The sequence below is a fragment of the Podarcis pityusensis genome (assembly GCF_964106645.2).
Source record: "Podarcis pityusensis genome assembly, chromosome: 10".
NCBI lineage: Eukaryota > Metazoa > Chordata > Lepidosauria > Squamata > Lacertidae > Podarcis > Podarcis pityusensis.
This window is the reverse complement of record NC_138035.1, coordinates 28,888,517-28,910,281: the sequence shown is the minus strand read 5'-3', so window position 1 is coordinate 28,910,281 and position 21,765 is coordinate 28,888,517. Positions and strand designations below refer to the sequence as shown.

At 46.0% G+C, this 21,765-nt stretch overlaps 1 protein-coding gene across 2 annotated transcripts in view; it reads left to right on the top strand.

Moving 5' to 3' along the window:
* Positions 1-2,125: 2,125 nt before the first annotated feature.
* The window catches only part of CACNG2 (calcium voltage-gated channel auxiliary subunit gamma 2), a 129,334-nt gene continuing 109,694 nt past the window's right edge, over positions 2,126-21,765 (top strand). Inside the window, exon 1 of one of the 2 annotated variants that reach the window (XM_080971809.1) lies at positions 2,126-3,453. In XM_080971809.1, coding sequence (XP_080827935.1) covers positions 3,243-3,453 — 211 coding nt within the window. In that variant the 5' untranslated portion in view covers positions 2,126-3,242. The remainder of the gene's footprint in view (positions 3,454-21,765) is intronic. The other variant, XM_080971808.1, reaches the window with a different exon arrangement.

Genomic DNA, 21,765 nt, shown 5'->3' with positions numbered 1-21,765 from the left:
TGAAATCAGTTGGACCAGAAATTAGATGGGAGTCATTTCACTTCCTTTGCTGTTGTTACATTAATGAGCAATTATACATTAAGAACTATGAGGTGACTGATGTAATTAACCTCATAAACTGAGACTACTGAGGAAAGGAGGGGGAAGGCTTAGGACATACTTTGATGTCAGTATTGTATGTTAAAAAAATATAGATAGATAGGTATTATTGGGCCCACTGTTAGCATGTTGCAATTGGCTTAGTAGATACAGCGAACTAGCACAGTTTTGTTTGTTTCTAAATGAAGGGTCATAAGAAGTGGAATATCTCAAGGATATATGTTGGGACAGGTGCTTTTCAGCTTGGTCTTAAATGACCTAGAGTTTGGGATGAGCAGCAAGGTGGCAAAGTTTTTTGAAAACGCTGAATTATTGGTGGAAAAAAACAAAAAAGGATTGAGAGGAGCAAACTGGTTGGATGTGCAAAAAAAGGTAAATATTGTTCATTATAAACAAGTGTCAATTGATGCACATTGGGGCAATAAATCCTCATCTCACACATACACTGATGTGGTCTGAGATGGATGTGACTGGCCAAGAAAGGGGTCTTGGGTCATGGTGGATAATGCAATGAGAATATCAATAAAGCATATGCCAGGTGTGAAATGGGCAAATTCCATGCTAGGTATCATTAGGAAGTGGTTCTGGATTAAAACTACCAGTATTGTCAGTCCTTTACACAATCCTCAGTGCAACCATGCCTGAATTCTCTTTACAGAGCTGGTCATTGCATTCCAAAAAGGATAGTTTAGAGCTGGGAAAAGTGCACAAAAGGGCAACAAACATGACCAGAGTAATTGCTCTATATGGAAAAGTTACAAATTTGGGGGCTTTGTAATTTAGAAAAATGGTAAGTAAAGGGGGACATAACAGAGGCTTGTAAAATTATGCATGGTATGCAGAAAGTGGAGAAAGAAAAGTTTCCATCCCTCTCATAACACTAGAACTCAAAGTTCTCTAATGAAGCTGAATAATTCAGGACAGACAAAAGGAAATACTTATTCACACAGTGCATAGATAAGCTATGGAATACCACAAGACATGAGGATGGCCACCACCTTAGAGGGCTTTAAAGTGGGGCTTAGACAAATTCATTTAGGATAAGGCTATCAGTGCGTAACTACTATCTCCAATCTTCCTCTAGTTGCTAGTTGCTGAAAGACAGAAGTGGGAGAGGGCTATTGCCATATATCTCCTGCATGTGAGCTTCTAATAGGTTTCAGGCTTGCCGCTCTAGGAAACAGGATGCAAAACTAGAAAGGCCTTTGGTCTGGTTCAGTAAGGTTCTTCTTCTGTTCTAATGCTCGCTTTCTCTCTCTCTCTCTCTCTCTCTCTCTCTCTCTCTCTCTCTCTGAGCAAGGACATTTGGGGACAAGATTCTACACATGCATCAAGTTCCTTATTTGTTCTGCCTTGTTTTGCCATTCCCAGGGCTTCAAAATATCAGTTTGTTGGAGTACGCAATCTGTTATCTCACAGAGAGCTTTCAAAAGACAGACACACAACATAGATCCACACCCAACAATTCAACAGAACAACGGATGTAGCCCAACAGCAGCACCCTCCTCCCCCCCAAAAAAATGTTTTAAGCACCCAGCCAAAGTAATGAGAACATTTCCCCCCTTTTTGTCAACATATATAACAATATATGCAAATAGATTTCAAATTACCCTTCCACGTTGCATTTTCACTGTCTCCTAGGAAGAGAAACGGCTGATTGAAGTTTTGTGCTGGACTAATTGTGATGTGAGGAGCTCTGGGCACTTATTACTGGAATGAGCAGGCTGGATGGGGGAGCGGGCATTGGGGGGGGGGGGAGCGCAGAGGATGGAAAGAGAGATCCAGCTACTCCTTTCTCTGAGCTCCTGAAGCGTAAGGGAGTAATCATTTCAGAATCTGGAAGGAGAGGGGTAAAAAAACGCAAAGGATCACGCAGGAAGGCTAATCGCCCCCGCCCTTCCTGCACTTGAGAGACAAGAAGGGTTACTATCACTTGCAGATGCTCGGGAAGAGGATCTAGGAAGTGGAAGGTTGCCCCCCTCCTTCTCCTCCACGCGCCCGCTAACCCTCCTCAGTTTTCCCAGCAGCACCCCGGGCAAAGAGGTAAAAGAGCTGTTCTTCAGCACCGCGGAGTGATCGGTGCAGGGGAGCTGTCCATTTCAGCACCACCACGTTAATGCAGTAGGTGGGAGCGGAACTAGCAAGGCAAGAAGAGGCGCGAGACACCGACGAGCAGCATATCCTGCAGCAAGCCTCCTGGTTCCCCTGATCTTCGGAAGCTTTGCAGAGAGGGGGGAGGAAGGGAAATCCGTCTTGCTTCTCCGGGAGAGACTCCCCCCTCCTCTGCCCATTTTACCACCACTACCAACATCACCACCAATCACAACAACCGCTGCTCTGCCGCTGCCGTGAAGAGGGGGGTGAAAAGCCATGGAAGGCAAAACCTCAGCACCTGTTCAGCTGAAATCAAGGGCTTACAATATACTGGCAAGTCTAGTTCGGTGGTAGAAAACGGGGAGCGGAGGGAAGATCTGGAACGAGAGCGAGCCAACAGACGAACAAAAACCCCACCAAAAAAAATATATATCCGAAGAAGATAACTGGAAGGAAAAGGGATTTTTCATGGCGCAGGCTGCAGAGCTGAGCAAGAAGACTGAAGGTTGCATCTCTGCTCTTACAGTCTCTAACTGTCTAGGTCCAGATAATGAGAGAGTGTGTTGAGGATGCTGTTTCTGTTGCCGCTGCTGCTGCTCCCCTGTTCACTGTGGAAGCCATCTCCAAATTAGCCATTACATATGGAAACTGGAGACCAGAATTTTAGAAAAAGGGATTAAGGCATCTCATTTTTTGGGGGGGGTTATCTATTTTTTGCTTTATTTTATTTTTATATAATATATATATATATATATAATATTAACCGCCGGAACGTTTCTCTTTTAAAAGGCAAGCCTCTTCCCGTGTGATTTTTTTTTTCATTTACACTGATTCCGTGGGCTTTCTTACCTCCCTTTTTTATGTATAGATTTCTCTCTATTGATCTCGAATAGATACCCATTATATTATTATTATTGCTATTATTATTACTATTATTATTCTTACTAGAGGAAATATTATTCTTTTATTTTATTATTAACATACAAACATACACACACACACACAGCCCAAGAATCAGAAGGCGTTGGGTATTTGTATAATGAAGAATTATGGGGCTCTTTGACAGAGGTGTTCAGATGCTTTTAACCACCGTTGGTGCTTTCGCTGCCTTCAGCCTCATGACCATAGCTGTGGGGACCGATTACTGGCTTTACTCCAGAGGGGTTTGCAAGATGAAAGGTACCGGTGATAATGAAACCAGCAAAAAGAACGAAGAAGTCATGACCCATTCTGGATTATGGAGAACCTGCTGCTTGGAAGGTATTTGATTCCGAAGCTCAACCTCTCCCCCACTCCCCGTCCCCACTCCGTCCCATTCCCTCCCATCTCCCCCCCCCCCAAAAAAAAAATCTTTCCCCGTTCCACCATTTTCTCGCTCCAACCCTGCCGCCATGGAACCAGGATGCTTGGGTTAGTTTCTGAGGAAAAGCAGTAAAGTTAGAAATAGCGCAGGTACACGTCCCCATTCTGTCCCCGCTAACCCCTCTTTCCCTTGTCCCCTGGAAGCCCTGTTAATGTGATCAATGATCTCTGTATTGTGAAAACATCAAAGGGACCGTCTTGTTAAAGCGTGTGTGTGTGTGTGTGTGTGTGTGTGTGTGTTCGAGCCGCCTCTTCCCGGATTCTTTACAGTTCCTTTTTGGAAAGCGAGCAAAATGTTATATTATTGGAGTGCGCTGTTGGCTTCTAATGACGGGGCGGTTGGAAGGGGGGGCGGAATAATTGGTCTCCTTTTGCGAATGGATGTTGATGACGAGAAGTCTGGGAGAGTGAAAAGAGGGGGGAAAGAGGCAGAGCAACTTCCTATGTCTGGTGGCGTGTTCTGCCCCCACACCCCCGCTTCCTCACATGTACAATTTCTTAGCATCAACAACAGATCTTGTTATGTCTCGGCTGCCTAATTGGGTAAACTCGAATGTTCCCAGTTTTCTCTAGCGGAGTTTGCGAGGGGCTTTCGTAACGTCTCCTCCAGGCTGCTTATATACAGCTTGGCTGTGTGTGGCTTGTTTATTCTTTCTATTATTATTATTATTATTATTATTATTATTATTATGCTGGTTTCAAGGGTGGGAGAGATCTGTATGCCCTTCTCTCGCCAAATGAACAAGTGGTGGAGAGAGGAAGGGGAGGGGAGAAGGGACAAAACCCTTTCCCTCTCTTCCCACCTCCCCACCCCCGTCTCTCTCCCTCTGTAATAGGAAAGTGAACAAGAGCAAGTCCTCTCGCACCCGGATTGACATGACAAGAGAATCACTACGGCAGCCAGTTTTTGAAATCAGACGCTGGAAATAGGCGGAGGGAGGAGGGGGTCCGGGGCTTTGCTTTGAAATGTGCTATTCAGCATGGCTCTCTCGGTATAGATGTGCAGGGCTGCGAGAGGGGGGGCGAGGGAGAGAGGGATGGAGATGGGGGGGGGCTCTTCAGATCGTGCGTGGAAAGAAGGAAGGGAGGCTGATGCAAACGTGGGGTGTTTTGTGGGCACGCAAAGCCTCGCCGTAATCAGACCGTCTGTTTTAAGAATAGAAGCTAACTTGGGGGTGGGGGGAGCGGGGGATGGGTGGGCAGCATGTACATGGTTTGCCTCGCGTCCCCGCCTCAAACCCCAAGCTGAGGCCGATTGCGCTCGCCGGCGATGCCTCGGGGGTGCTGGGGGGGGCAGATCCCGCAAAATAGGATGGCGGGGAAAGGGAGCAGGGTCCTGGGAAGAGAAGATCAACCTCTCTCCGCTCGTCGTTCATGGCCTCTCTTGCCCCCAAGCCCACACCCGCCCCCTTTTTATAAAAATAGGGGAAAGTAAGAAGTAAGCGAGGGGGGGGGGTTGGACCTGCTGTTTGCAAATGGTTGTGGCCAGGAAGAATAGCGACATCCCCCCCCCCCCTTATTCTTGGTGCAAACGGTTGAGTGATGGCTGAACATGTTTTGAATAGCTAAGTGACTTCATTGAGCGATGGTCTGTTTGACGCATACTGCATTTGGTGCCCTTTCTCTCTCCAAGCCGCTGCCTTTTAACATATTCTGCAGAGGACTTCCATGCTGAATACTCTATGCTATCTCCCAGCCAGAGAGAGGCGGGTGGGGGGTGGGGAGGAATCAATATCGGAAAATTAATCGGCGGCGTTTTAAACACGCCAACAACACACACACCCCTCCAGAGAAGCGAATCTATCTGGAAATCTCTTCCCCTAAACACGCGCGCGCGCGCGCACACACACACACACACACAAATATTAAGAGCCTGTCAGGCTGCTCTATTCATTAACGTGGAAGAAAAGGAGAGGCATCGATCGAACGAAGCACTGACGAGATCCCTGTCTTCCAAAACGCGAAAGGAAAGAGGCGGGATTGCCTCGGGGACTTGGGGGGGGGGGGAGGGGAGGGGGCTGCAGAAAAGCCTTCCCGATCGGTGTCTTTTAGGATGAGGAGCCGATGAGGATGACTGCTGCTGCTGCTGCTGCTGGGAGCAGTCTGGAGCGCCAATGAGGCGATCTTCCCGGGGGCAGGAGAGAGAGAGAGAATAAATAAATGTGGCATGAGTCCGCTTGTGCTTCTGGATTCACAGACACGTATCTCTGGCTACGAGGCATTTGGTGCGGGGCGGCGGCGTGTGCAGGGGGTGGGGGAGGCGGTGCGGGTCGCTCAGGGAGGGAGGAAGAGAGGAGGAGAAGCTAGGCTCTCTTTCTCCTTCCTCCCATTTTGCACGAGCCTCCCCCCCCCCCCCCACTCCGCACCAGCTCCCCTTCCCCACACACCCTCCTCTTCCCGGCAGCTCGCCTGGGCTGAGATCGCCCGTCGATTAAAAGGGCAAGGATCTTTTAATTAAAAGCTCCTAATTGTGCCCATCCCGAGACGTGCCGTCAGCCTTTTTAACTCGGCGGCGTGTGTGTGTGTGTGTGTGTTGCGTGTGCGCGCGCGTTTGTGTTTGTGCTCACAGCCCCGTTTGTGTGTTTTGGAAAATCGCAGCCCTGCAAAAGGGGTGTGAGAAGAGCAGAGGCAACCGCCTGGGCTGCTGTCACGGCGGCGCCCCCCCCCCCTACGTTAGATGGGGAGGGTGTTCTTCTGCACATACACACGCCCAGGCACAGCACACCACCGGCCCTGCTCCGTTGAGCGTGCAGCTGAAGTTTCCCTGAGAACATCCCGTCCCTCTACTCGGGGGTGGGGGGAACCCCCAAAGGGAAGCAGCCTGGATGGCACACTCCGCCTGTTGCTCGCCCATCGCCGGAAGCGACGCCGGGTGGAGAGACATGCAACTTTGTATGGGGGGGACGGACGAGGGTCGCTGCTAGCCCAGGGTTAGTCAGCAGCGCTGCTGGGGCGCTAGATCAGGACAGCCGGTCTCCTAAGCTGCAAAGCACACGAGCTCCTGGGCCGAGGCTGGCTTTGCCCGGGGGCCTTTCCTGTCGGAGGCAGCAGAAGCAGAAAGAGACTTGGCTTTTTTCGACTCCCCAGAAGAATAAGCATTAAGTGACTCTGGGGTTCAGGGAAGCTACGTCGAGAGGCATTCTTTCTGATCTCCCTTTCTCTCTCTCGCTCTTCAGTCCCCCTCTTTTTTAATCGTGTCGTTTGGCCTCGTGGGAAAACTCCCTGGCTGGGTTTGAAAGTCGCCCATTGAGGAAGGACTCTAGCTATTTCTCACCTCCACCCCCCTTAGCTGTAATATTGGAAAGTGAGACAAAATAACAAAAACTGGAAGGTTTGCTTTGTTTTGTTTCCAAAGGAAGATTGGGCATTTATCCCTTAGGGTCGCTCTACTTCTATTTGCCATCTATGTATGCTTACAAAGAAGTAAACCCAACTGAATATGGTGGGACTTGCTCTCAGGTCAGTGTGCATAGGATTGCAACCTTAGAAGGCTTGTGGCCTTGGAGAAAATGGGTTGCATTAGAGCCACTGCACCAGCCGCCCTCCCTGCAAATCCGTGGTCTTAGACTAGGCTCTGATTTTTCCATGAGAGTGTACAAAAATGGCACCAAATGCTGGTTTGTCCTTATACTGTATCAGTGCTTAGTTTACAAGAGAGGTTTTTGCAATGCCCCCGCTTAGCTACTGTTTTTAGAATACCACAGGTGATCACAGTTTAGCTAAAATTGGAGGGGGTAGCAAGGTGAGCTTGTGGATTTAATTCAGTGGCCCCTATCTTTCCTATCATAATTGGAGCATTGCCTTATATCTAGCTAGGACTGTGATATGCAGTGTGTGATGCATCTTTCAGTTGTGAGATACTATGGCTTTTGTTAAATAAGGATCAAATGCACATCATTTCGAGAAGGCCTGTATGCAAACAATATTTTTCATGTAAAACTAATGGTGCTTTTGTTGCTCATTTGTAGAATATACAAATCATTTTGGCTGCAGGAATATCACATTTCCCTACAATAACATCTTACTACAGCAACAACATGTGATTCTGCCCTCCAACAAGCATGGTTGTTCGTTGCTCATGGGAGCTCTATGATTGCATAAGTGCCACAGTCCCCTACTGTAGGTACTGCCTCCTCAATGTTGTCCTGGGCAAGGGTCTCTAGTCTGGGGCTAGTTAGCTTCATGACTAATTTGTTGGTGAACTTGAATGTCAGTGAATTGCAAGAGTTCCAAAAGACAAGCTTAGGCCAAGGTGAACTCCAGATTGTCCAGTGGCCTTTGCAGCTCGAATGAGTAGAAGGATGGACGGATACTGCTAGTAAGAGAGGAGTGCGATTGCACTCAGGCCTTGCTCTTGAGCTTCCTATAAGCATCAGGCTGGCCACTGTCAGAACAGGAGGCTGAGCTAATGGGTCTTTGGCCTGATCCAGAAGGGCTCTTTTCATGTCCTTCTCACAGAGTGATGAAACTCCTCCCTCTCCATGCCCACACTCTATTGTAGACCTTTTTCTGTTCCAGTCCTGTTGGAAGTCAATGAGACTACATTCAAATAAACATGGATAGGTGTGAGTGGCACAAGGTTTTGTGTGTGCGTGTTGGTTATATCAGAGACTGAGCAGTAAGTCATGTATTGTACCACTCCAGTGTTGGACTACTAGGCATCCCAGTAAGACTTTTCTTCTTATTTTCTTTTTCTTTTCACAAAACAGCAAACACCAAGTAGTTGCCAATGTTCTCTACCCTACCACTCTGCCACTTTGTGACAGTTCAGTCTTTGAAAACCCTTGACTTTTTAAAAAAGTTATGTTTCTTTTATTTATTTAATTGAAAGTCCTGTTGCTCTTTATTTACTTATTTTGTAAACAAGCAAGCAGTAGTGTGGCTGTTGCCACCCTGTATTGTGTTTCGCCAGGATATCATACTGCTGTTGCCTTTGAATCAGAACCTGCAGACATTGATATTTAGTTGGATCACACCTTGACAGAATAAAATGCTAGTGAGAACTGGGGGGGGGGGGGCCTGCAGCATCTGACAGCATGCAGGTCAGACCTAGTTCTTGAAGCAAATTCATCTTGTCCATGTAAAAGCTATTTTTTTTTTTAATTCCCAATTTTATTAAGGAAGAAAAACATTTGTTTATTCATTCATTTTGAAAATGTGTAAGAAACAGAGATATTCCACAATGAATGTTTAATCTCCCTTTTGGACCTTGTATGCAATACATACATGTTTGTATGTCATGCGTGTGTTCCATAAAGATGGAATGGCATATATTATACTTCACCCATCCATGTATGCGGAAGCAACTTCAGAAAGAGGAAATGTAAAGTGGGGTGGGCACAGTCAATTCTTCAGTTCTCCTTCCCACATCAACACTTCCCAGGCTGCTTTTCCACCACAGTGATCATGAAACATGTGTTTGCCAGAGCAAACTGTGAAACCCTTAATGCAGAGATGCAGGTGGGAGGTGCCATGATGCCCTCAAGAAGTTGCGGAACTCCAGCTCCCACCAACCCCCACCACCACGGCCAGTGATCAGGGATGATGCTAGAGGCCCACAGGTTCCCCAACCCTGCCTTAATGTTTGATGTTGGTAACTTTGTTGTAGTCAAAGGGAGGGGTGACAAAACACTATTTGGCCTCACTGTCCGTGGAATAAATTCCTCTGCCTGAAATGAAAAGTTGGCCATCCCTGATTTAGAATATCATGCACTGAGCTTTTACTAGGGATTTTTTTCAAGGAGAGTTACTTTGATCCTCAAGAGATTGGTTTAATCAGGGCTCCTGATGAAAATAGGTGTAGGGTGGGAGGGAGGGAAATATCATTTAAAAAATCACTGATGTAATTATGATTACTGAGCTAGTGTATATTACATGCTCCGAACAGCTAGCATGTATGATATGAATACTATATATTTCAAATAAAAGAGGCTGTGATTTGTTGGGTGGAAAGGTGCAAAGGCTTATGTCCACCTAGATGTTGTGGACAATGACTCACATCAGCCCCTGCCAGCATGGTCAATGGTCAGGTATGGTGGGAGTTGTAGCCCAGCAACTTTGGAATAGGACCACACTGGCTGTCCCTGGTCTAGAGTGTCTTCTCTTAATCAAGACAGCCATATACATAGCCTGGTGGCTGTCTCAGTTCTGGCTTCTCCTGTTTCAACTATCAGTTGTTTTTATTCACTCATTCATTCATTCCTTATACTTCTAACCTACCTTTCAACACGAAGTCACTAGGATGAGTTAGCTACACCTAATCCATAGATAGACAGCTATCACCTAACCCAGGGGTGGAGAATTTGTGGCCCTCCAGATGCTGTTGTATCCCACCTCCCATCACCTCCAGCTAGCATGGTCAATGAGATTATGGGAATTGTAGTCTGGCAATATCTGGAGGGCCAAAGGTTAGGTGTCCTGTCCTAACCCTAATCCTTAGACAGTTCATACTCTATATTCAGCCAAGGGAAACCACCTCTTCATACAAAGTGATCTCCTACAAAATGAAAGACAACAGCAGGTGCTTATACCCCAACTCATGATTAGAATTGCCACCAACATTTTGCCTGAAGCGGAATTTGCCATGAGTCTCTAGTTCCAGCTCTGAGAAAACCAGCAGAATTCCGAGGAGGCAGGGAAAGAAGAAGGCAGTTACACATCTGCACAAATGATTATCAAAAAGTGCTGAGCATGCATCCCTGCAGACAAATCAGGTTTTAATCTTCTCCTTTCTTCTTGGGCACGAGAGTCAAACCTTGAAGTTCAGATCCATCCTGGAGGGCTTTCTTCCTCATGGCTGGATTGAACAAAGATGTCAGCCCCCAGCTGCACTGACATTCCAAAATATACAGTTTTCCTCATCTGAACGAAGAGTTCCGGTCCACCCCTAGAATATTATTCATCTCATTAGATTAGGTTCCCCACTCAGGCTCCTTCGTTGGCATGTATTAGAACCATCACATTTTAATACTTTGTTATTACTATTTTTCTTTTATTTTTGCTCTTGGCCATTCTGTCTTTTTGCTGCAGCAGGCTCTAGTTTTCCAAGTTGGGGGCTGGGAAGAGACCTTTTGGATTTTTAATTGCTCGTTTGTGTGTCAAGCAGCTGAAATCAGCAAACTCTTATCAGCCATCTTATCCCTTCCTGCAAAGCTCTTTCTTTGATGGCCATTTCCCTCTTAGCCTCTATCTATTAATTTTGATGAATGCTATTTCTGAGCCCTGGTTAAATCTCCATAACTAGGGACTAATTTGGTGTTCCTTTTTACAGAAATCCAGAAGCCAAAAGGAGATTGGCTCACTGATGCCTCACAAAGCAAACAGGGATGACTTTGATTTTCTTTCACTGCACGGTTATTGGGGTTGTCATGTCATTACTATCAGAGGAGGGATTGGTCTTGGAGGCTTGCATGTGGGGCAACAGGCAGAGAGCACAATCGACTGAGAGTGAGCGTGTGTGCTGCACAAGAGGTTAGACATCCCTGTGGATTTGCCTGGTGTGAAGGCAAGTAATTGAATGGAGGCTGGTGATGAAAAGAATCCCAGCCAAGAGACCCTTTCTGAAGGAAATTAACGAGCTCATTGCTCCCTCTTTGCAGCTTGTCATAGCTGAGCAGTGCAGTGTGCAGATGTGTTTGAGTGCAATTTCAACCAACACATAAGCCAAGCGTTGACATACACCGAGGTGGAAGGCAGGCAGGCTGCATTCTCACTTTTCTGACATTTCCTTGACCTGTGCAGAACCCCTGCTATTCAGCCTCAGTCCCCCCATATTTTCCTGCCAGCATTATTTAGGCACGGTTCATCTCCTGGCTGTGATCTGAGTTTTCCACCCCAAGGCCCCTATATAATTTTGCCAGTGCACCTTGGTCTCAGCTTGTTCTCAACTTCGGAATCCTTCTCATATTAATCAATCCCCAGCAGAGCTTTTGCCAATACACCCTCAATCTTGATTTGCTGTAATAGCCGGTTTTCCCATTCTGGAGTCTCTGCAGTGCTTTACATCCTCTGTTTTGCCAGACCAAACTCCTGCTATTTGTGCTAGGACTCGCACAGCTTTGCTCATGCACGTCCAGCCTGATTTATAATACCCCTCGCTGTTCCAGCCTTAGATTCCCTCTGAGCACAACACAGTTAATTGCTGTGGATTAAGGCAGGGTGGTTGTATCTTTGCAGAAAGGCCCAGATACAGCACTGTGTCTCATGCAGAGCAGCAAGTGATTGCCCAATACATTGCGCACATTCGAGTGGCAGGCTGTCCATATGCAGCAAGGGTTGAGAGAGGGCCATAGCTCAGTAGATGAGTTCAAGCCATGCTATAGGAGGTTCATTCCTTAGCACCCCGGGGTTGTTGGGTTTAAAAGGGAAAAAACTCAAATAGCAGGACTGGGTAATTTCTCTGTCTGAGGATCTGGAGAGTGGCTGCCTATCAAGGTAGATGACACAGGACACGATGAGACCTTCTGTCTGAGTGCAGATACTCGCTTGTTAAGGAAATGCCATCGGGGCAGGAGCTTGAAGCAGAAGTCCAGGCCCCACTCAGCAGAAGGATCAGAAAGGCCAGAAACAGGCTTGCCTGGTGCCTTCGTTATATATGTTTAGGTGCCAAGCAAAAACATTCCTCTTCTCTCAGGCCTTTGGCTAATTAAATAATCTGTGGCCTTTTAAACTGTGGGAGGGGGTTATTGTTATTGTTGGCTATCAGGGTATGTTTTTTGGGGGAGCCTATATGGTCAACCATCCTGTGATCCTCGGATGAAGGGCGGTTTAGAAATGTAATAAAGGAAAGAAAACATTGCAAGGCCAGCTTACCAAATTTTGAAATAAGCAAAGTAATATGCATTACCATCTCAAGAGAACCCAACCCCAACCCCGCAAGATCATTATGTCCACTAAATGTATCACTGTCTGAGTGAATGCAAGCCACATAGGTCCATCTGTTGGATAGAGCTGGTGGGTTTCGCACAGCCCATGTGGTTTCTGTTGCTCTTGAGAGAGGTGTAGGATTGTCTGAAGAAAGGGGTTAGATGAGGTTATTTTGGAAGCCGGAAGCAGAGGCACAGGTTTGATGGGCTTCGTGGTCCTCCAAATATTGTTTCCTGGTTTGGGTTCATTTCACTCTGCAGAAGGATAGAGGAGGATAGTGACACCTGATGAGGTGGAGATTACCAGGGGTAGGCGACCTGTCAATATATTGCTGAATTTAGGCCCCACCAGAATGGCTAATGGTCAGGGATGCCCAGAACCCTAGTCAAATAATATCTGACTGGTACCATGTGGCCTACCCTTAGGTTAGGCTATCATGAGATATGCAAGCCTAAAAGATGAAGTTTTAAAGACTGTATAACAATCAAGAGCAAAGAGCAACGTGGCTGCTGTGCAAGGGGGGTGATGGATAGCTTAACGTTGTCCTGGAATGCACCATAAATTGCCGCCTTCAGGAGAGTGAGAAAGAAACTGTAGTGAGAAGGATGTGGATCTGCAGTGTAGCAGCAGCAGCATCGCTACCATGCAATGCAATTGCACAGAGACACAGATAATATTCTGACTTTTTCCACGGATACGAATAACGTTCTCTTTCGACTATCAAATCCTTCTTCTCCCTCTCCCCATGCGGTCCCAGAATTGTGTAGCCTACAGTAGACCCCTGTGCACATGCATGCTTATGTGATCTTGCTTTTGGGCCAAGGGAAATTGAGCCTAAATAAAACACAATTCCATCTAGATCTCAGAGCACTGAGGATTTTGCCCTCCCCCACCTGCTGTGCCAGTAGGTTTCCCAATCAAACTGGGAAGTGTATCTTATTTCAGGGAGGGCCTGGCCTGCACCATTATTGCACTGCTCTTTGCTTCCTGAGGCAGCATTTGCTGGGAAAGAAGAATGCAGCTTGGCACAATGGGCATGTTCCCTTTTCAAAGGAAAAGGGGAAATGCTTTACCAAACTGTACAGCGGCTACTTTCCCCCATCATAGTTTTTCTTCAAACCTATAAAAAGAAATAGGGTAGGGCAAGGAACATTAAAAAAAAAAGAAATATAAAAGGCAAGCATTCAATAAAGAGAACCAGTCATGGCACATATTTTCCCTATCTGCAATGATTTTGGGTGTCATGAAAAAGCAGAAAATTGTTTGATTTTTAAAAAATATATATTTTTCACTGGCAAGGAGGGGAAGCTTCAGGTGCCAAGATAACATGGGTGGTGGCCCTGTGTACGATGCACAATTGCTTCTCTACCCACCCCTACCCCACTGTCCCTGCACCAACATACACATCCTGAGCATTTATTTTTTTAGGGCACCATTTGCTACTTTGCCTCAGGCAGCAAAATGCTTTAGGCCAGCCATGCTTGGGAGAAGTAAACATAAAGGAACGTGCCCCCCAATCTCTCTTTAGATCTCCTTTGACTGGTCTGCCCTCCCTCAATCTACGTTCCCAGTTATCTGTTCTCCATTCTTTTCTTTTTTTAAAATAGTTTTTATTAAATATTTTCTTGGGTTACAAAAGTACACACATCATCTCTGCTTTCAGGTCATAAAGTCTTTTTTTTTTTACAGATCATTTATATTTGATGTGAGACTTTCATGCTGTATACAGTATATGGTTGGGGGGGAGAGAGGTGGGGGGAGAGAGCAGCAGGGAGAGAAGCGGGTAGTAAACTTTCCTTCTTTTTACATCTTCATTCTTGCCTGTATTTCCTTCTCTCTGTTGCTTTTCTTTTATTCCGTTCATCCTCTTTTCGTTCTGGCATTTCTGCTTTCTGCCACCTTTCCCTTGCCTCCATGTTTCATTATCACGCCTGCAGCTTCGCCATATCACAACTTCTCACTACTGGGGTTGGGTTGTTTTTTCCACCTTCACTCCAGCGGACTCACTTCTTTTGTATTATGGTCTTCACTGCTTTTTTCTTCACATCTCTTTTAAGATTGCCTTTTTGCTCCCTATCCCCTCTGCTTGAGTCCTCTTTCTTTCCTCAGCTGAGGAACAGGAAAGCTGCTGTCGCTCATAAGGGTAAGAAGAAACCATATTTCATATTTCTGTGCCTCCTCCTGAAAGCACATGCCTTCCTCTACTCATGGCTTTCTCTCCTGCCACCTCTAAGGAGCAGATCTCAGCATTAACACATATACAGCTCCTGTACAAGCTCTTGACCACCTTCACTGTGCAAACTTTGCTACGGCAAACAGAAGTTGGTCAAGATCAATTGCTTTGATTTGTACTGGATTCAAAAGCCAGGATTCAAAAGCCCATAGTCTTGTCATATAACATCCATGCTATAGGAACAAGGTAGCAGATTCTCACCATAGATAAGAACATGCAAAGTTGGGGTGTTTTTTGCAGGAGTAATACATAAGCTGGTCAGGAACAGCTGCAGGCAACATTTTGATGCGGCTATTCAAAGAACTTCCAGGTTATATAATGCATTTTTACCACTGATATTGGCCATCTTGGATTTCAGAACATTTGAGAACATGACAGATCCACGTCCCAAAATGGTTATTCTCATCCATCCAATAATATTATGCTAAGCCATCTAATAAGGAACCAATCCATGGTTCAACAAAAAAGGCTTGAAGCTCCAAAGCCAGATGAGCTTCAAAGCCTGGCCAGGACAGGGTGTTGCAGGGAACAACAATCACACCATACATTTAAAGCACTATGATATCACTTTAAACAGTCATGACTCCCCTGCCCAAAGAATTCTGGAAGCTGTAGCTTGTTAAGGGCACTGAGAGTTGTTAGGAGACCCTATTCTCCTCCCAGAGCTATGATTCCCAGACTTCTCTGGGAGCAGTGAGTGATTGTTAAATCACTCTGAGAATTACAGCTCTGGGGGAGGAATAGGGGCCTTCTAACAACTCACAGCACCACTAACAAACTACAGCTCCCAGAATTCTTTGAGGAAACTGCAACTGTTTCAAGTGGTATCATAGTGACACCAGCCACTGCTGCTAGCATAGACCTTAGCACTGGCCTTTGGGGGATTTTTGAGAGATGGATACCATTGTTTTCATATTTCTTGAGTCTGAATTGCTAAGCTTGCTCACTTGCACCTTTACATTTTGTACTCATCCATTGTCCCTATCAACCTGAAACAGTCTCAGTTTTCTGGTACCTTTCTTCAATCAATATCTGCCCTTATTTTGTCTCTGTTTAAGAATGTAAAGCTTTAGTGCACATGGCTGGAGTTCCCAGTCTTTAGGTATCAGTTTCCTCTCTTTGGTCACAAAACATTAACCCTCCATGTTGGGGCACTGAGTGGGACTACATCTGGTCTCTGTTTCGCCTGCACATACCTGCTCTTACATGAACATCAACACACCTTGTTGTGCACAGCCAAGGCATAGGCAGCAGCTGGTGAAGTTATCTGTGACCCCATTCAGTATGGCAACCTTTGGCAATTATGGTCCACCTCACCCCACCCCACTGTATCATCAACTAAAATAAAATACATCATCTTTACTTCTAAATCAATAAAGGTCAGGCTGTAGCAGAAAAAAATGAATGCAACAACCTGTGTAGGGAAGAGCCTCCCTTAAGTCTACTGGTGTATATTGGGTGGGGCTTAGGGAAAAGTGACAACCTGGATAGTATGAGTACACTGTTTTCAAATGGGAAATATTGAATGGCAGCAGCAAGGACCCTGTTCCCTCCAGGCATTACTGGATTCCAACTCCTATCAGTCCCAGTCAACATGGCCAAGAGTCAGAAATAATGGGAATTGTACTCCAACAACACCTGGAAGCCACAAGTTCCCCACATCTGTTTTAAAGTCAGAGGCATTGAACAAGGCCATGTTGCTGTGTTGGCAGCTGTCCTCCTTTGACAGAGGTGACTTTTCCACTGTACTGGGAGTAGAGGCAGGACAATAAATGAGAGAAATGAATGCTCTTCTGTGTTATGTGCATGTGGGGGTAAGTGACTTACATGGGGAAAGCAGTGTGCCATTTTTAAGAAGGGAAGGGCTGGTGCCTAGGTCTGATAGGAAGTCTGCATGCCAGACTCCTTCTGGATACTGTGGTTATTCAGTAGGGAACAGAAGGCATTCTGTGCTTCTTCCAAATTGTCTTTCTTTTGTCCTGGAGTTGCCAACAATGTCCCAAGAGGATGGTCAGGGTGCAAAATTAAGCTGTGTAGCTGCTATCTGCAAGCATCAACATCCCAGCCCTTTGAGACTTTCTGGTCCCACATAAACCCAACTGGAGAGGGATGGTGATAATGATGAATTAGTATGACACTTTCATTAGCCAGAGTGCTTTATTGCCCCGGTTCCATTTCAGCAGAGGGAAGGACAGGCACCCCTGGGCCTGCCCAGTTCTGGTGGCCAAGCCCAGATGGGCAAAGCCAGGTCCTACAGTCCAACCTGCTAGCTGCTCTGCCCACTCTGCTTCCTTTTGCATCCATGAGAGTGTTCGCCAAGCGTACAAACAGCATCGAACATGCAATCAATGCCATTGGTTGCTGCTCTGGGTTTGTTTTGCTCTTTTAAAATACATGTGAGAGACTGCCTAGTTTCTCTCTCACACACGCTGGTGTAACTCATGAGTCACTCGGCTGAGGGGGGGGGAAGAGAGATGGTTTTATATTTGGTATTGAAGCAGTTTAAGCAAGAAGAGAACTGGGCACTTATATAAGAAGCTGGCTTCTACTGAGTCAGACCAATGTTCCATAGACTAGCATCTATGCTGACCGGCAGGCGCTCTCAAGGCAGCTCTTTCTCTTCGTCTGCTGCTCTGAGATCCTATAACTAAAGATGCTAGAGTTTACCAGATGCCTGTCACCAAGCCTTTTCCTTCCTTCTGTTTTCACATAATTTAGAAACCATTTAGTTTTACGTCTCTCAGGAATTTTTTTTAGAGCAGGGAATGTATTTTCTGCCCTTTCTGATCTCCTCTGTTACACACACACACACACACACACACACACTTCATATTTTTTTTAATGCAGCTCAAATTTAGTCATGATTTGAGGGCTCCTTTGCACATCCTTCCTTCTAAAGTGTTCCCCTGACATGGGTTGAGGTTAGTGCTAAGCCAAAATTTCTCAGAATCCATTATCCTGGGAGAATTCCTGAGTTTCCATTATCTCTCTCTCTCTCTCTCTCTCTCTCTCTCTCTCTCTCACACACACACACACACACACACACACACGCATTCTTAGAAAAATAAGACCACCTTGCAAAATTTTCTCTGAATATTCTTCATTATTCTTTTTATGGGGGGGGGGACGATGACTGCCATTCTTTCTCTCCCCCCCCCCCCTCGCCAGTATCCAAATATGCTAGGTCTAAGGCACAGTGGAGGAGCCAAAATGGTGGCCAGACTGCCAAAGCAGTTGTTGTTGCTGCTGTTACTACTTATGGTGAAAACAACAACAATATCTATCTATCTATCTATCTATCTATCTATCTATCTACTATCTATCTATCATCTATCTATCTATCTATCTATCTATCATCTATCTATCATCTATCTGTCTATCATCTATCCATCTACCCTTCCCACCTTTCTCCCAGTGCAGGACCCAAGGCAGCTCCAAGCATAAATTTAAACTAATAAAACAAATGCTGTTTTTCTAGCAAAAGAGGTGCCAGAACTCACCATGAGCACCTCCCTTGTTCTCTTGTCATGGTAATGGTATCCACCTGGAGTTCCAGCGAGTTCCAGCTGGAAAAAAAAGCCCTGGATACAACCAAAAACCCACAATAAATAAAACCCAGTTTTAAAAACCCAATTAAATTATTACACTATTAAAAACAGCACCAAATACACTTAAAACCTTTTAAAAGAGTGTGTGCATGCATGCATGAACACGTACAAAACCCACTCCCCAATGACCCTACCATAACATGCCAGTTGGTGGCCAAAGGCCTGTCGGATCAAACATGCCTTTGCCTGCCAATGAAAGGAAAACAAAGAGAGAGGGAGCCCGCTTTGTCTCCTGTGTAAGGAGATTCAGTCCTTCAGATAGACTGGACCCAAGCCATATAGGGCATTGTAGGTCATAGCCAGCATTTTGAACTGTGCCGCAACCCAAAATGGGAAAGGAAGAAGCTGTGCAACTCCTACTGCTAATGGGGAGTCCCACATGTGAGAAGCTGCTCCTCCAGCCAGTTTCTCTGCCCACAATTTGGGTAGAGAATTCTGAGAGGTGATTTGCTCTAGTTGCAACAATAGGAGGAAAATTCTCTTGGACAAATGAGAAGCTTACCAGGAGGAAAGGGGAAGTTAAAACAAGAGCCAATGACCACAAACCACATCCACGAGAAGTGACTGGTGAAGGTTATGATCCCTCCTATATCCGCTAACTCTGGAACTGTTGACTGCTTGGCATTTGAGGTCTTCCTGCAAACCCTCCAACCTATACTGTTGCACATCACCCCAATCTCTGAGTGGTACAGAATTCCAGGGATTCCAAGCCCAGGGTTTGTGTTTCCTTTGAAATGAGACACAGTGGAGGCTCTATATGATATATGATTTATTTACACATATCTGCAACCTGAGCTTACAATGGAGGGGTTCACAGCATTAGCACCCCAAGAGGGCCTTCCTTCCGCCATAGCTGTAGCCTTGGATTCGAGCAGAAATCAAGCATCACTTTGACTCTCTCTGACATCCCAGTCTGAAGCTTTTCGCTCACATCATTCAACTCCCAACCCTGGCCTTTTTCTTTCTAACCACCATCCAGCTGAGGGAGGGTGTCCACCCATTTGCCATCTGGCACAGATCCACTTCCTTTATTCCCTTAATGGTCCATTACCTAGGCTATCACCTCACCAGGAAGCTAGCCTGGTTTACATTTTAACACTTGCTAGATCCAGGGATTAGAAGGGTCCCATAACAATATCAATGGCCAATGTGACTGCAGCATCAGTTACTATTTCTGCCTGGCTGATTGAGGAAATGCCCTATCTTTTCATGACATTCCCTATCCTCAGCAGGTGTGATCTTTCTGAAACCTCAGTTACTTGTTGGAATATATACTGCTGAATCATGGCCTAAAAGGAGACCTTTCCTTTTAAATGCATAATGCTATAAGCACTCACCAGCCCATGGAGCCCAGCGGAATTCTAAGGCCCCTACTTATTTCATTGATAAACTCCTATTGCGTAACAGCTGCATGATCTTTGGTGGAGCAGTTCCATACCAGCTGCTCACAGACATCTCCCAGGCCATAATCCCTTATTATGAGATTGGCAATTTGTTTCTGTGAATGTGCAAAAGAATGGCAGATGTGCTGTCTGAGCCTGGCTCTCTGCCCCCTCAGTGCCTTTGTCTTGCTGTCTCTTCTTTCTTCTGAGCCTTCAGTGACTTGTTCTCCCCTGCCCTCTACATACTCCCCTTACTTTCACCCTAATCTCACCCTCAAGGACCTGTCAGGGACTGTCTGGATGCAGAGGAGTGGTGAGAGTTACCACCTGGGGAACCTGCAGGGGAAGAAGGCTCAGAGCCAGGGGATTGGTGGTGGGGTGACGATGTGTGGCCAGAGGGAGAAGAGGGAGCCAATTGGGAGGAGGAGGGGTCAGAAGAGGTAACAGGGTTTGGTGAGCAGGAAGAGGCTGTGGCAGAGAGCAGTTCAGATTCTGAGGTAGAAGCAGAAGCTGCAGGGGAGTCGGACCAGGATACAGAGAGGCAGGCTGAAGAAGCCAGGGAGTCTCCACCTCCTGCTGCAACCAGCTCCCCTCCCCCCTAGTCTCCTAGAACAAGCAAATAAATGAAGAGGGCAGAGCAGAGACACAGCTTGCAACATCTTGGAAAAGACCCTGGAGAGGAGCCTTTGGAAGTGGTGGGAAGGCAGGAACCTTCAGTCCTCACAACTGCCTTGTTGGAGCAATATCTACTGGGAAAATTTGCTGGGATCACTAGGCCTGTGCCATTTTGGTTTCTTGAATAAAGTGTTAACTTCACGGACTCTGTGTTTTGCTTTGATTGTTGACCTGCACTTGACTACAGCTCCTGACAGAATCCTATTCTCTGGTCACCTAGGCTCCTAGGTTTTCTGTTGGGCTCCAGTGAGTAGGACCAACAGGTTCAAATGAGAAGAAAGAGGATTTAAACTTAGGAATAATTTATTGACAGTACGAGCAGCAAAGGTGGTGGGCTCTCTTTTGTAAGAGTGTCTGAATGGCCAGCCTCTCACGGATGCTGTAGGAATGGGTTTTCTGGATCAGCAGACAACCTTTGATGTCTCTTCCAACTCTAGAACTTTGTAATTCACACAAATTACTTATAGGGCTCCTAGGTTCTCTCAAGTTAGCAAATGAAAACATGGTGTTTGCAGACTCAAAGTTTTGTTGTTAACATGTCTGTGTGTTCCCTCAGCTGGCCACAAACAAATGTTGGCTGCTTCTGTTGAGAGCTGTCACTCAATGAGGAAGGAGGGAATAGGCAGAAATGCTGAGTGCTCCGATACTTCCAACTTCTCTCTCTTCACTCCATCTACTGAACATGCCGGTGTGGGTGATCCAGTCCTAAGAGGCATAGTCTACCTCTTCTCTCACTCTGATGGTCTGACAGCTGTCATTCAAGTAAGGCTCTTCCAGGCACAGGGCTGCATCAGCAGCTCTCAAGGAGCCAGGGTGAAGGCTGTGGAAAGTGGTGAGACCTTATTATTGGCTCACGGAGGCTAAGGAAGCTAGAGCTTGCCACTCAAACTATCACAAACAAATTCAGTGCCAAAAGGGATAAGACCATAAGAGCCTGCTGACTCTAGTCCAGCATCCTGTTCTCACAGTGGCCAAGCAGGTACCTATGGGATGTCTACAAGTAGGACATGAGCACAACAGCACTCTGCCAATCTGCAGTTCCAAGTAACTGGTATGGAGAGGCAAAATGCCTCTGACAGTAGAGAACATAGCCATCATAGATAGTAGCCAATGGTAGTCCTCTCTTCCATCATGAACTCATCTAATCCTCTTTCAAAATCCAAGTTGGTGGTTATCACTACCCCATGCAGGAGCAAATTTCATAGTGTGCACTGTGTGAAGGACTTTCTTTTACCTGTTCTGAATGTTCCAAAATTCAACTTCATTCTCCTCCCCTCCACTGAATTAGGCTTGTAGCCAACAGAATAAGTTGTGGTGTGTGTTTGGTTGCATTGTGTAATGTGGTGCCCACGATAGTTTCTCCATTTTGCAAATGGGCCCAAAAGATTGGCAATCCCTGCCTTCAATTAATGCCTGGGTGTGGAGTATCCTAAAGAACACAGCAGCC